Genomic DNA, 14359 nt, shown 5'->3' on the forward strand with positions numbered 1-14359 from the left:
CTTTTTCGTGGTTTAAATTAGAGCTGATCGAAAATTTTCTAGCAAAACTTTCCTTTGAAAACGGAAAATCGATTTTTTTTCCTAAATGAAATTTTTTACAAGGAAAGTTTTTGTTGGCTTGTTTATGCTAAAACAAAAATCAGATTTTTCTGTGAAAAAACAGAAAAAAATATTTGGGGAAGGTTAGGGGTTTTTTGGGGGGGAATTGCTTTTTTCTCCCATTTTTTTCTCCTCCCCCCTTTCCAATGGCAAATTATTTTAGGGGCAAAAAGGAGAGAGAAAAAGAGGAAGGGTGGAGGTAAAAGAAAAAACTACAGAATTTTCCATTTTAACATCATAAAATCTGGAAAAAATTGTTTTGGTTTTACATCAAAAAACTCAAACATTTTCACAAGAATTTTTTTTTCAAAATTTCCCATGTAAATATTTTTCCAACCAGCTCTAGTTTTAGCTGATCAGTGATTTTAATAATTTGCTACTTTGCCACATGAGAAGGAATCTCTCAAGTTTTCATTTGTTGATAGCAGATGTAGCCAGTTAAGGATACATTGCAGTTTTATATGGACTCTCTCCTCTCAAGTCTAACTCTTGAGAATATATTTCTGGAAGAGGGAATGAGCTGAGAAGCTGTATTTGCTCAGAGCATTCCCTTTGAGACTGCATACTCATGGTGAGAGCAGCTTCCAAGTCAAACTGTTTTATTACGTGGAATTCTGCCTTGGACTTCTGCCCCAGCCATACACCCACTCTTGATCCACTATCTGGAACACTTGCAATGAGCACAGATAGAACATGATAAAGGTTTTGGGTGTGGTGCTGGAGTGAGGCTGGGAGACAGAACAGCAGCAGTTCAGTTACCTCAAGATTGTCAGACAGTGGGATCCAAACAGTCGCAACAGGCAACAAATATTTCTTCATATGTATCCAACCAGCAGGGTAACTATCATGACTGAGTCATGGGCCATCAGACATAGTGGTCAGAGTAGGAGTCAGGATGAGTTGGGTACCAGAGGGTCAGAGTCCGAGAGAGGCCACAGGGCAAACCAGGAGTCAGGCGTCAGTAGGCAGCATTGTCCATTACCAGGAGGTCAGAGTCCAAGATAGGTTGGAGGATAAACCAAGAGTCAGGCATCAGGAGGCAGGCACATACAGAAGCTGGAGTCTGGGATCTCTCGTGCACAGGGTCTAAAGCAGGACAGGCGGGCAATCTGTATGTGGTTTGGACAACTCACTGTCATGGCTTCCTGTTTTAAGTACCAGTGCCAGCTAATCTGTGGGCTCTGAGGAGCTGCCACTCAGGTCCTGCTGGGTGGTACATCCTCCTTGGCCCAGCCTCACAGGGTCCTCCCACAGGAAGACCCCTAAGCCTCCAGTGGAGGTATCAGTGGCCCAGAACCACTGTGGTTCCGGGTTCTAGCCCTGCAGGTTCTTATAGTAATTGCTTAAGTATCACTTGCCTCCTCTGATTTAATCTGTAGAACATACTGAAAAGACAGGAAGGAACCAGGAATTGCTAAGATGTTTCAGAACAGTAGCACTGAGTGACTGAGCAACAGCGATTCTGCTGTGATTTTTAAGGCCTCCATTAAAAGTTATGGTCTTTCCAATAGATCGTCCCTGCAGACTACTTTGGCAGAGTCTCCATGGATTATTTCTCAGGGAAGCAGAGAAATTTCTGAGCAGCAGTCTGTTGGACTGAGTGTATCTTTTCAGTCTGTCCTTGAGGAAAGGGTAAAAAATATGATGGAAAAAATGGAAGATTTGGACAGTCTAATGAGACCTTACAGTTTCTGACCAGCAAGGTGGGGTACAGGGCAGGTCGTGTGAGTGGATCCTGTGGGCAGAACCCTCCTCATGGCACACTCAAGCAACTCCTTGGACTTGTACAGGACTCACGTTGATGGACTCCAGGAGGAGTTACCCACACCTTTTGTGGGAAACCCAACACCAGGTCTCTGAAGCAGGATACTGGAAGATCCCAAATGACCTCAAACAAGAAAAAGTCTTGTTTCCCTCTAAAACAAAGTACACTCCCATTCTGATAGATCACCAGAAAAATCCTCAAATTCAGGAAGCCATCCTTTGCACTCTATAGATTGATTATCTGCTTTCTCGGCCCATATCCATGCATGCCAGCACTTGAACTTCCAGCAGTAAAGGGGAAATGGTTAATGATCGTATGATTTGTGCGATGGTTTCTATCATCTGGAGTGACTAATGCATGCAACTCCTCCTGTGACCGAGAATTCTATATTCTACCCATTGAGTAAATGAAGCATAGAAATTATCAGGGTATAAAATATAAAGCACCAGAAGGAGATATGTCCCTTAGCGTCAACAGTTAAAACTTACTCCGCTCACCACTGGCTAGAAAGGTAGTATGAGTTTGCCAGTATCTGCAGTTTAGTAGCAAAAGGCTTGCATCCAGCTTTAATCTGAAGATCAGGATTTGGAAACTCTTTTTTTAACCTTTTGTTCAGATTCCTAAAACATCAGCTCTTGCAACTCCCTAGTCAATTGCAGCTCAGGAGCTGACTCCTCAATGCCATCTTTATTGCCAGGCCTGAGAACCACAAAAAACAAAAGCGGTCTTTGTATGTTTAAGGGTTCAGGCCTTCATCAGAACTGTCTCACTGAAAACTTCACTGAAGGAATATTCAGCAAAAAAGACCTTGTATTAGAAGTTAGCAATAGAGTCCGGAGGGGAAAGGCGAAGAGCAGAACATTAGCACAATGTTCACACATCACCCTTTGCTAGTTTTATTATGTATGTATCCAAGGATGCTGGAACAATTTGTATAGTGAGGGTGCTGAGAGCCATTGAACCAGACTGTAAACCCTGTGTATAATGGAGTCCACTTCAAGACAGCGGGTGCGGCAGCACCCCTAGTTCCAGTACCTATGTATACATCTAGCAGTTAGCAAGGCATTATCCACATTGCATTGTCTTGAGATTTTCCTCTATATGCCCACATGATTTGGAGAGCAAAGGCAAGAGTTTAATTTCCAGGATACGTTGGCGTAAGAGGAAAGACCAGGACTCTACATTTTTAGGAGTTATAGGAGTCCAAAAATATGAGCCAGTTCCCAACTGGAAAAGAACTGATTACTGGGATGTCAATATTTCTGTAAATGAGCTGGGAACCTCACTGATAAACTCTTGGCAGAGACTTGGGTTAGAGTAGCTACCCTCCTATCGATCTGATAGCTGAGTGCAGAGAATACTTCAGGATGCTGCTGCCATAAGACTACCTGGTTTGCCCAAAGAATAGATGGGAGCATTTCAGTTTAATCTCCCAAGCCTAAGGTTTGCCTGTCTTGAAAGTCCACTTTCTGCAGGCCAATTCAGCATGTGGTTTCTGAAGACAATGACAGCAGGCTGTTCTAATGGCATTTTTCTGTGTGATTGCTTCCACAGGGTGCTCCAGGAAGGATGGGAGCTCAAGGGGAACCTGGCTTAATGGGTTATGAAGTAAGACTGCTTTTTTGATGCTCATTCCCCTGCTTTACCCATTTCCAAATCTAACATCATAATTAGCCCAGGATGCAAAACTAATTTAACTATATTTATATTTCCAAACTATAATAACTATATTTGTTGGGATGATAGACAGCTCAGTTCTTTATTATTCTCAGTCTGGGCTGTGGAGAATTCTTCAGATCTGGTTTTCCTCCATCTTCCAGGCATGGATAATGTCACTGCTGATGCTTCTATATTTCTCTGAAGCCTGCATGTGCAATTCAGGTGTCTCTGTAGTCAGCAATACAGGATCCTATCACAGAAGTGACTCCATTTTTACAATCCCATCATATGTTTTCTGTTCTCCCACAGGGGCATGCAGGACCGCCAGGGCCAATCGGACCACCAGGGCCAAAAGGTGAAAAGGTAAGAGCTAAACTGCATGAAATTTGCCATCTCCTGTTCTGCATGAGCCAAAAGTGCCCCTGCTCGGAGAGCAGCACCCATTCCAAGCGAAGCACCAGGGCACAGCTCCCACAGACCCATTCAAATAAACACTAGCACCTGTAATCCAACACAAACACAAAGATGTGAACCATAGATGTGCAGACAACCCTTAGCCACCCGCTAGCTGCAAACATGTGGCCTAGGAAATAGAAACTGTGACATCCTGTGCCAAAAACACAAGCTTCTACTGCTTGAGCTGAAAGAGGCTCTTGATTTAACCATCATCAATAATAGCAGCACTAGCTACATTGTATCCTCTCTTTCTCCCACTGACCTGCTAGAGGCAGCTGTTCTCAAACTGTGGGTCGTTTTAATGGGGTCTCCAGGACTGGCTTAGACTTGCTGCGGCTCGGGGCCGAAGCCTGAGGGCTTCAGCCCTGGGTTGCAGGGCTCAGGTTACAGGCTCCCTTCCTGGGGCTGAAGCCCTTGGGCTTCGACTTTGCCCCCTCCCTTCCACCAGGGCGGCTGGGCTCAGGCTTCAGTCCCCGCTCCTGGGGTTGGGTGGTAATTTTTGTTTTCAGAAGAGGGTCGTGGTGCAGTGAAGTTTGAGAACCCTTGTGTTAGAGGATGAGCATTAGAAACTGATAAACATTTGGACAAGTCTGGCATCCCATTCAGCAGAGGGCAGTGGTGCCAGTTAGGATATGTCTATACAGCAAAAAACAAAACAAAATATGGCCATGAGTCTCCGAGCCCAGTCAGCTGACTCAGGCTTGTGGGGCTTGTGCTGCAGGGCTAAAAATAGCAGCGTAGACATTCAGGCTGGAGCCCAGGCTCTGGAACCTGGCAAGTGGGGAGGGTCTGAATCACTGCTGTCTTTAGCCCTGCCGTGCAAGCCCAAGTCAGTTGACTGGGCGTAGCTCTGAGGCTCTCTGCCACAGGGTTGGCGGGGGTGGGGGGGAGGGGAATTCTTTTTTTTTGTTGCGTAGACGTACCCAAACACACAAGCCAGTGCATTATCAGTGCAAGTCAGGATCAGGGCACACAATCCACCAGGACACCATTTCCAGGCACCCATACTCTCTTGTATCTCTGGAAGGGCCCATAGGCATGAATATTGGGGCCGTTTCCTAGTTCCACAGAAATTCTACTGAATCCCCAAGATAAAAGAAATTAGATCAGTAGGTTTTGTTGTAAAGTCAAACTAAAACTGTGCACACATGCCCCTAAAACTGTCTGCTCTTGGAAAATCTTGCTGCTATTTCTGTTTGTTCCAGCCTATTACATTTCGTAAGTGAAGCACAAATGGTCTCCCTTCCCCCATCCCATTTTACTCATAGCTTCTCACGCCTGTGACTTTTGTCCACCTACACCCCTTGACTGCAGCTGGAATGAGTCAAACCCCTTGTTCCACTGCTGCATTCTTTCAAGGCTTTTGCTGAGTCAGCTTGATCGTACCCAATTCAGGCTGGAGAAGTGACTCATATTTTAGTGGCTTCCTCTCGGCACAGCTTGCTGCTCAATGCTCTGAAGATGATCCCAGCTGGCTTTGGCTGTACTTGCATTGTTGCCGGAGCCAATCACATGTCTGTCAGTAGCTACAGCAGCAGCTTTCTTCCCCCCTGCGCAGGAAGGAAAAGAGTAGTAATTGGAAGTGGTTGCAAATTGGACCCTACCATGAGAAAAGTTGTTTGAATTTTTATTGATCCTCGTTTTCTACCCTACTGTACCTAGTGTTCCTATTGCAGGAAGCACTCAGTGCAGGGTTTGAATTATTGGCATCCCTCAGCACTTGTGTTATTGCACATGGTCACAATCACAGACGTGCATCTGCAGGCAAGAGTTTCCTTCCTTACAGGGACTCCTGAGATTCTAAGAAGAGATCTCATGGGTACATCTTTGCCAGGACTTTGAACCCATTATACCAAGTGAGGATTCCAAGTGGAAAGGCACCCATAGCTAGGCCCTTCTACCTTGGTGTGTCTAGAGATTCTTTACATTGACATGAGTCTCTGAGACATGTGAGTTGGTCTCCTTTTACGCTGTGACTGACTCCACTGCAGAAGTTGTGACAAAATATTAGAAGGAGTTAGGAGAGCATCCAGTTGTTGAATTTAGATACACTCTCAACCCAGAGATGCTGCCCCAGGCATGATTATTATTGATGCCACTGAGAATTCCTGAACTTCTCTCTCTGCTCCCTTCCAACCTTAAGATGTGTCTCTGGCACTGGGGCATCTGACCATTTCTCTGATACTCCCTTATCTCCATCACCAGCTTGCTGAGTAGCTTCTCCATCTTTGTTTTTATGGCCACCCCATCCTCTTTTTGTGCTACCTGTTAGCTTCCCAAACCTTCCCATAGTGTTCTCCAGTTGTACCAAGGTGAATGGCCCCCAGCTTCTGTGTCCTCCATTAAGTGGCATCCATTCTCCAAGAAGTCTCCTGCCATCATCTGGCTCAAAGTAGAAGAGCTAAAACTTCCCACCAAGCACAGGCCAAGGTGCAGGATTTGTTGTGTCTAAACCACCCAAGGCAGATGGCTCCAGCCTCCTTTTGAAAACCTCCAGCAAAGGAGCTTCCATGACCTCCCTAGGCAGACTGTTCCGTTGTCCTACTGGTCTTACAGTTTGTTACACATTGTCCTTTGAGAGACTGGCCCAGGTTTCCAGACACATTAGATACAGGAGGCTTCAGTGTCCTGGCGCAAAACAGTGAGTGTAACACACCAAAAGCAAAAAGAGCCATTGTCTCTAAGCAGTGAAATACAGAGGAGAATGAGATGTGTGCAGATATTAGACTTTGTATTGTATAGTCATTATTGCTGGTTTATCCCTACATACTGCAAATTTTAAGCTTATCCAAGGTGCCCACCTTGGTATTTAATGCTCCCAAAAATCCTTAATCTGAACAGATTTGCTTGCCAATCCCTCCTTCTCTATAGCTACCAATTTGCCAGAACCACCCTTGGCAATTGGCCTACCCAGCCTCAAGAGACTTGCTTGGCAAACTGTGCTTGCAATCACTGTGCTTGGAAACCTGTCCAACACCAGACAACTGCTAGCTGTGCTTTAAAGCCTCACAATTATCAGGCAGTGCTTCTGCTGCTGGGATTGGGAACTGCTTTGGATGCCAGCCACTGACAAACATGCTCCTGCCATCCCAAGTGGACTGGGCTAGCACACGTTAATTAGATGGCACAGGTTGCAGGACCAGTAATCAATTTCCGGAGGATCAGAAATAGCAGTGGTACACAAAAGGAGCAACTGCAGAAAGACTACAAGAATAAACAGCAGAGGCATTAAGAAGATGGAGAGAAAATGTATCCCAAACCAAACAGCTGCTGTTGGAAGTCACCATACCAGAGGCAATATATTTACACAGCATTTACCAGGCACTTTTCAAAATTAAATTATATACAGGGGTCATTTCATCCTCCAGTGAAATGCAGCCAACTCTGGGTTAAATCTGGGAAGTGAAAGTGAATCCCATAGTCCGCTGGGAAATGCAGGGGAATGTAATTACCCAAACTGGAATTTGGCCAGGATGTCATATTAGGGAGGCAGCTGCCTGACTGGCACTTCGTTGGTCAGCTGCTCTCTTTGATACCTGTTTCTTTGAATGAGCTATGTCATGACGCAGTAGTTAGGTGGACCCTGCTGCCTCGTGGGAGAGACAGACCACCCTGGGACAGAATGACACTTCTGACAGGCTCATGTGCCCCAGGGGTGTATGTACCACAGTTTGGGAATCTCTGCTCTTGTTCAAACAGGAATTAATTCAGGGAAGTCCTATGAGCTATGTTATACAGGAGGTCAGACTAGAATTGGATGATCACAGCGGTCCCTTCCTGCCTTGGACTCTCTGAATCAGAGCATTACAATATCTCTGCTGTTAAGTACCATGGGAACTTGTAATGACCGCAAACGGTCAAGCCCCCTGTTTTTCATCGTACCTGAAAGGTGGCACCTCCACCAGTACAGTGATGCTTTAATCCCATCCTGGGGCATTGGTTCTATAGTGACACGGAGAACGCAGCATTACTTGCTGAATCCCCAGCACCACTTCCTGAAGCATGTCGGTGTTCCATGGGGGCCTCTCATCTAAGTCCTAGCCTCACCCATCCCTCCTTATCTTATAAGAACTGCCTGGATCACAGCACACGAATACACGTGTCAGGATCCTTCCCCAAGTTCACGTGTAAACTTAACACCAAATGAGGAAGAATTCAGACCTTGGAGATGAAAGAGTGAAGCGAAAGCTGCAGAGGGAAGAAATGGGGCCGTGATTGTGCTGTGACTTTTTAAACTCTGTAGGAAATGAGCAGTGCAGAAGAAGGGTATTTAATGGTGGAGAAAGTCTGCCCTTTTCCAAAGCACTAATTAGCCTGAAGATATCCATTATTTTGGAATTGAGTTCCACAGCACCATCCCAGTTAATTATTCTGCTGGATTTTAGTACACTCACAGCTCCTCACAGAGGCCTTGCTCGGATCATTTGGCAGCCGCTTAGGATTGTCCAGATGAGATCCTTTTAAAAATTACAAACTGGTGTATCTCACTTTGGGAGGGGAGCCAATAACAACAAGCCTTTCCTTTTCCTCCATGCATTTTCCATTTGTATCCCAACTTGTTTACTTTTCTGCCCTTTACTGTAACTTTTTTTTAACTGCAACTTTCCAAAGAATTAGCAAAGACCTTTAGTCTCCCTCTCTCTGAAAATAATCCAAACGTCAAGAAGTCCTAGAGAAGCTCAGCCCTGCGGTACTGGAATTTATCAGTCAGGCTTAAGACCCCTGTAGCATCCAGGAGCTGTTGAAGACCTGTAGGGAAGGTGTCTAGTATATATGGGATCTAGAGCATCATCACTCTGTTCTAGGGACCAGCTACAGAGATCTTGACACTCTTTGAAGAAGTCCCAAGTTTAGAACTTTCTCTGATCTGAACCCTGATCATGTCGGATTAGGATGTGAAATGAAAAGGCATCCACAACCTCTTTGGAGAGAAGTATCCAATGTCAAGCCTTCTGCATCCTGATACATACATTCAGATTCTTATCTGAGACTGAGGAGCTGTGGCTTTGTATCCCTATTTCCTGAGGGTCCCTACTACTCTAACAGTGGCTAGAAAGTAGATCAGTTGTAAGGTATTAGCTGGTGGCTTCACATAGGAAGCCCTTTCACAGTGGAGTCTCTGGGGGCAGCATGGGAAGGACTGTTAGACATATTTTGTTTCTTATTTTTAATCAGCCACCAAAATCTCTCCATCTATTGCCCAACTCTATACCCATGAGCAGTCCTTGCACAGCTTCTCTCTATATTCCATTCCTCAAGAATCCTACTGAATCTCCCAAACATGTTATCCCTTAAAAATGGAAATGTAAACCTAACCCCACCAGTACCACTCCAAATCCTTGGCGTAAGATAGTGAATTTTGGAATGGCAGTACACAGAGAAAGGAAAGAATGCCATTATCTCTAAGAATATAATGGAGGGGATATGTATTGCTTAGTTGTCATCATCTTAGCGTATGTGCAATGTCCCTCAAGTGGCACGTGACTAGGATTCATCACCGAATTTGATCCGCTGGTTGGATCATTAGCTTCCCCAGCTTGAGCTGGGTCCTGATGGGGAGTGCGACATGAACACCGATCTGAATACCACCAGATGCAGTGTTGCAAAACCTTTAGGAATCTAACTCTGCCAGTCTGCAAAAGTTAAGCTTGGTGCAAGGCCCTCTTCATCCTTGAACTGAAAGCCTGCAATATAGCTTGGCACATCCCCTTCCCCGGTGCCACAGTCACACTTGATAAACTTCCCCTGTGCCTACACCCACCCTCAGAAAACGAGCTGTTGGCAACAGCCGCGCTCTGCTGCTGAACGCAGTTGGGACTGTCTGAAGTTGAGCATTGTCAATTGCATACCTGCCGTTACCAAAAGTCAAGGACAGACAAACAGTTCTGCATGTCTTCTCCCAGGTGGCAGCATCATTGAGCAATTGCCAAATGTTCGGGGCATCATGGGTACCCACAGCACCATAGAGGACTTATGGAAGAAAGATAGAGGGGACCTTAATAACCACACTGGGATGGTTTGTAGAAACCAATTACCAGAGAATTACGAAGACTCAACTACTTGGCTCCACATGAATTAACTTTGTGAGTTCCCATACATGAGAGAACTTTTGGTGCAGCAGCCCCAAAGAGTCAGAACCCAGCAGCCCCCATGTGCCAGGAGAAAGGATCACCTAAAAACTGCAGTACAACAATCCTAAGGACCTGGAACCCCAAAGGAGCTGTGAAGTGCATTAATCCTGAGGAGCCAGTATGTCAAAGATTCAGCAACATCAAGTCGTCAAAAACCAGAGGAGCTGGAATGTAGCTATCACGCAGGGAGCTAAGAGACAGATGTCTCTGAACTGGGCTCGAGAAGAAATAGGACACTGTAACCCCAAGTGATTTATGCAAGGGAATTTAAAACAACGACAGCAAAACAGCATCTATGTTTTAGAGGGTGAAATGCACAGGAAGGGTAACTGAGTGCCTCATTGTGAGCCCCTCGCTCAGGCTGCTGAGTAGTTACTCGCACAAGTCATCCCACTGAATTCCGTGAAATTACTCACATAAGCAGTTGTGTAAGGGGCTCACCATCTGGTCTGAAGTGACTACAAGAACAGTTTGTGATAGCCGCATGTAGCCAGGGTATGTATTTGGAGCAGTTCTGCTCCCTTTATAGATCAGGGAATGTGCAATCGGGTGAGGAAAAATGTGGCTCAATTCCGAACTAGGTTGACTGTCAGGGCGATACAATTCAGAAGGTCAAAGAAGCATCCTGCTCCCTCCCATTGCTTAACTTTATAGGCAGCTGCAAATAACTCTGTGTAGTTGCGTTCCTCAGAAAAGGGTAGCTAGACCAGGCAGAAGCAGTCCGCAAAGAAACCATTCAGACATCACTAGAAAACTAACGCTCTTGCCAAAGCCAGCATTGTACTGCAGCCCTTGGCTTAGAATAATCCTTCTTCTTGGTACAATAAGGATTGCTGTCTACCCCACTCCTCCTGGCACGAGATAGTATGTGAGCAAACTCATGTCACAGCATGGACAGTTTTGCACAATTTTGCTGGTGCCGGGTTGTTAGGGATGGGCAAATTGGTTCCAATCAATACGAACCAACCCAAAATTTAGACCCAATTTTTTGGAAGTTCAAAAGATTTGAAATAACTTTGTCCTCCTCTCCCTTCCCCACCCACCACCAATTTCCCCTTGTTTTCCAACTCTACCCATTTCTGTGTTTCTGCTTCCTGACCCAGATGGAACTGGGAAGGGCAGAAATGCCCCAAGTGGGACTTGTTGTTGCAGCATCCCCAGCATGACCAGAAGCAGGAAGTACAGGGAATAATATGAACGAGAGAGAGAGAGACAGACACTCTCAGACCTTCCCTAAAATTCCATCCCTGTTTGCCAAACCCAAAAGAAGGATCTGAACTTCAAAGGCTAATCTCTCATCATAAATCCAATCTATCTATCATGTGCCAATCACTAAAGCATCTTTCCTCATTTTAAAGAGAGCCCTGCAGAGTTTTACCCATCAGTGTTCACTTAATCCTTAGCCTGAGGCAAACTTAGCAGTATTTCATCCTTCATAATCCTTATCCAAACAGGCATGTAGGTGTGATTCGCCCTTCACTAAGCCTCACCCTTGGAGGTACCCATGTGTATTTCAAACAAATCGTTTTAGCTAGACTTCCTTTATATGGAAAAATATTGAACGGAAAGAGATCTAGGGTAACGTTTTCAAAAGCAACTATGTGATTTAGGTGCCTACATCCCATTTTCAAAAGGGATGTAGGCAATTAGGAGCCCAGGTCCCACGGACTTGCAAAGAGCCTAAGGGTATGTGTATACAATTAAAAAAAAAAAAAACCACCCACAGCAGTGAGTCTCAGAGCCCAGGTCTACAAGCTCAGGCTGCAGGGCTAAAAATAGCAGTGTAGATATTCGGGCTTGGACTGCAGCCTGGGCTTCGAGACCCCTGCCTTCACCAGGTTTCAGAGCCCAGGCTCCCGCCTGAGCCTGAACATCTGCACTGCTATTTTTAGCCCCATGAGCCTGAGTCAGTTGACCTGGGCTCTGAGACTGTTGTGGGTCTTTTCTTGCAGCATAGACGTAGCCTTAGGCTCCTACAAGCCAGACTGTGAACAGCTAAGAATTTACCCAGATACCTAGTGATATTTTCAAAAGTACCTGAACAAGTTAGGTGCCTAATTTCTATTGAAAGTTGATGGGTGTTGGGCATCTAGGCTACTTAGTGCTTTTGCAAATCCCACTCGTGGCTTAGCTGCATCAGTAGGCACCTAAATGCCTTTGTCAGTCTTGCTCTAAGTCGTTTTGGAAATGGGACTTGATCTCTGAAGTCACTTAGGCACTTCTGTAAATGTTATCCTTAGACTTAAAGGGGCCTCCTCTCAATTTGAAATGTTGTCAATTGATTTTTAAAGAGAGTTCAGTAATTTCGGGAGCTAGTCCTGCCTGAGGCCTCTTATTCAGATCTGGTGGGTTTGCCGTCACATTTGACTATTGTTAAAGAATGTTTTTTCTCTCCTGTGTTGCTGTGCAAAAGAGATGCGCACACAAATGGGGGAAATGATGTGAAACTGACTCAGCACAAAGTTAACCAGCTGAAAAGAATCCAGAGGAATGTCTTTATATTTTTCTTTTGTCATTCACCTTTGGGAATCACAGATGCTATCTGTAAGAAAAACAGGTAAAAACAAAAAAACTTTTGAACAGAAATGTGATGATTATTTTAATTTTAAGTAGTTGGTGCCCTTTTAAAGCCATCTTTTTATCCAGTCTCTAAAGCCTCATTCAGACCCCACTGAAATCATTGGGAAGGTTCCCACTGACTTTAAAGGGCTTTGGATCTGGCTGTTTTAACATTAATATTTATGTCTACAGGGAGAACAAGGTGATGATGGGAAAATAGAAGGCCCCCCAGGACCACCTGGTGACAGAGTAAGATATTATTCATGTCCCTTCTCTAATCCTGTGGCCTGATTTTTGCGTGTGATGCACATGCAGACAAGCCAACTGCCTGGATTTTTTCCCTGATCACTGAAGATGCTGTATTTAGAGATCATGACACATGGAGTGGACCACTGGCATTTCACATCTACCTTGAACCTTTATTGTGTTGTTGTAGGGTCCAGTTGGCAACAGAGGAGATCGAGGGGAGCCTGGAGACCCTGGCTACCCTGTAAGTCCTATTCTGAATATTTGCCTAGGAACTAACTTTGGAGAAGTTTTTCACCTGTATAACAGCCCACAAAGCTTACATCCTTGGCCCTGTTTATTATGTGACATCTCACCATGGTTGCTCTTTGAGCTTTACTCAGGACCCAGAGGAATGATTCAGATCTCTTTCCTTTAAAGTGAAAGAGCAGTTGCTGAAGGCAAAGAAAAGACCAGATAGCATCAGGTCCAGCATCCCACAATATCACACATCTGAGCTGAGCTTGCAAGGCTGAGAAAATGAGCAGGACCTTTTTATCAGTGACTTAAATCCAGAGGAAATATCATGGGGTCTGGGGAACATGCTCAGAAGGCTTTGATGAAATAGCTCACAAGACAGCTAGGTCATGATGATGTTGGGTGAGAGTTGAGACAGTTGGGTTGTAGTTGCCGGCACAAGACTAGATGCTTTCAAGGGGATCCCTATTAACTTGCTGGATTGAGTTTCCAAAATCTTTTCAGTTAGCTGTGGGCTCTCTTAGCCAAGACCAGATTTATGAACGAGTCCCCCTTACTCCTGTGTTGTTTTTGTATAGTCCTCCAGTCCCTGTGTCAGTAGCTTCTCAACATGATTGCTTGGAGCTGGTCTGAAAAGAATCTCTTAGGATTAGGTTTTGCCTCACTACAAAGCAGTCAGTGAGAGTGATTAATTACAAAAATGTACCAAACTCTCTTATTTGTCATCTCCAAATGACTGTCCACAAGTTGCCAGAGAAATGCTACTCACTGTAGTCTTTCTATGGGGCATCAGTAATCAAGTGTTTAGTTAAACTAATGCATTGTGTATTTATTGATGCATTAGGTACGCTCTGTTTCCTGCTTAAATTGTGACATAGTAGCTAGTTGTAACTCTTAGCTGCCTGATGCCTATGAATATCCATGAAAGAGTGTACATTATTCTTGGAAAAGTTAACTAGCTCAGTTAATCCAAGATGTCTGTTTCCCTAAGAATGTTCAAGAGGCCATGTCTACTTGCCACTTATATTCTATACTTACTGTAAATACCAGGGTATCAACTAGCCCTAAAGGGTTCAGACCTTTGTTTGTACAGTATCTATGTACAGTATGCATGCAGAGTTACAGTGCTATATAATACTACATAAAACTAAATACAGAATAGCAGAGCTATATAATAATACTGAGAGAAAGTGATCTAGACAAGGGA

The 14359-nt window shown here is 44.7% G+C and overlaps 1 protein-coding gene across 6 annotated transcripts in view; it reads left to right on the forward strand.

The window, feature by feature from the left end:
- COL27A1 (collagen type XXVII alpha 1 chain) overlaps nucleotides 1-14359 on the forward strand; it is a 294861-nt gene that overhangs the window by 258391 nt on the left and 22111 nt on the right. For all 6 annotated transcript variants that reach the window (XM_073314250.1, XM_073314251.1, XM_073314249.1 and 3 more), the window contains 4 exons: nucleotides 3419-3472; nucleotides 3833-3886; nucleotides 12862-12918; nucleotides 13106-13159. In XM_073314250.1, coding sequence (XP_073170351.1) covers nucleotides 3419-3472; nucleotides 3833-3886; nucleotides 12862-12918; nucleotides 13106-13159 — 219 coding nt within the window. The remainder of the gene's footprint in view (nucleotides 1-3418; nucleotides 3473-3832; nucleotides 3887-12861; nucleotides 12919-13105; nucleotides 13160-14359) is intronic.

Source organism: Lepidochelys kempii, chromosome 16 (genome assembly GCF_965140265.1).
Source record: "Lepidochelys kempii isolate rLepKem1 chromosome 16, rLepKem1.hap2, whole genome shotgun sequence".
NCBI lineage: Eukaryota > Metazoa > Chordata > Testudines > Cheloniidae > Lepidochelys > Lepidochelys kempii.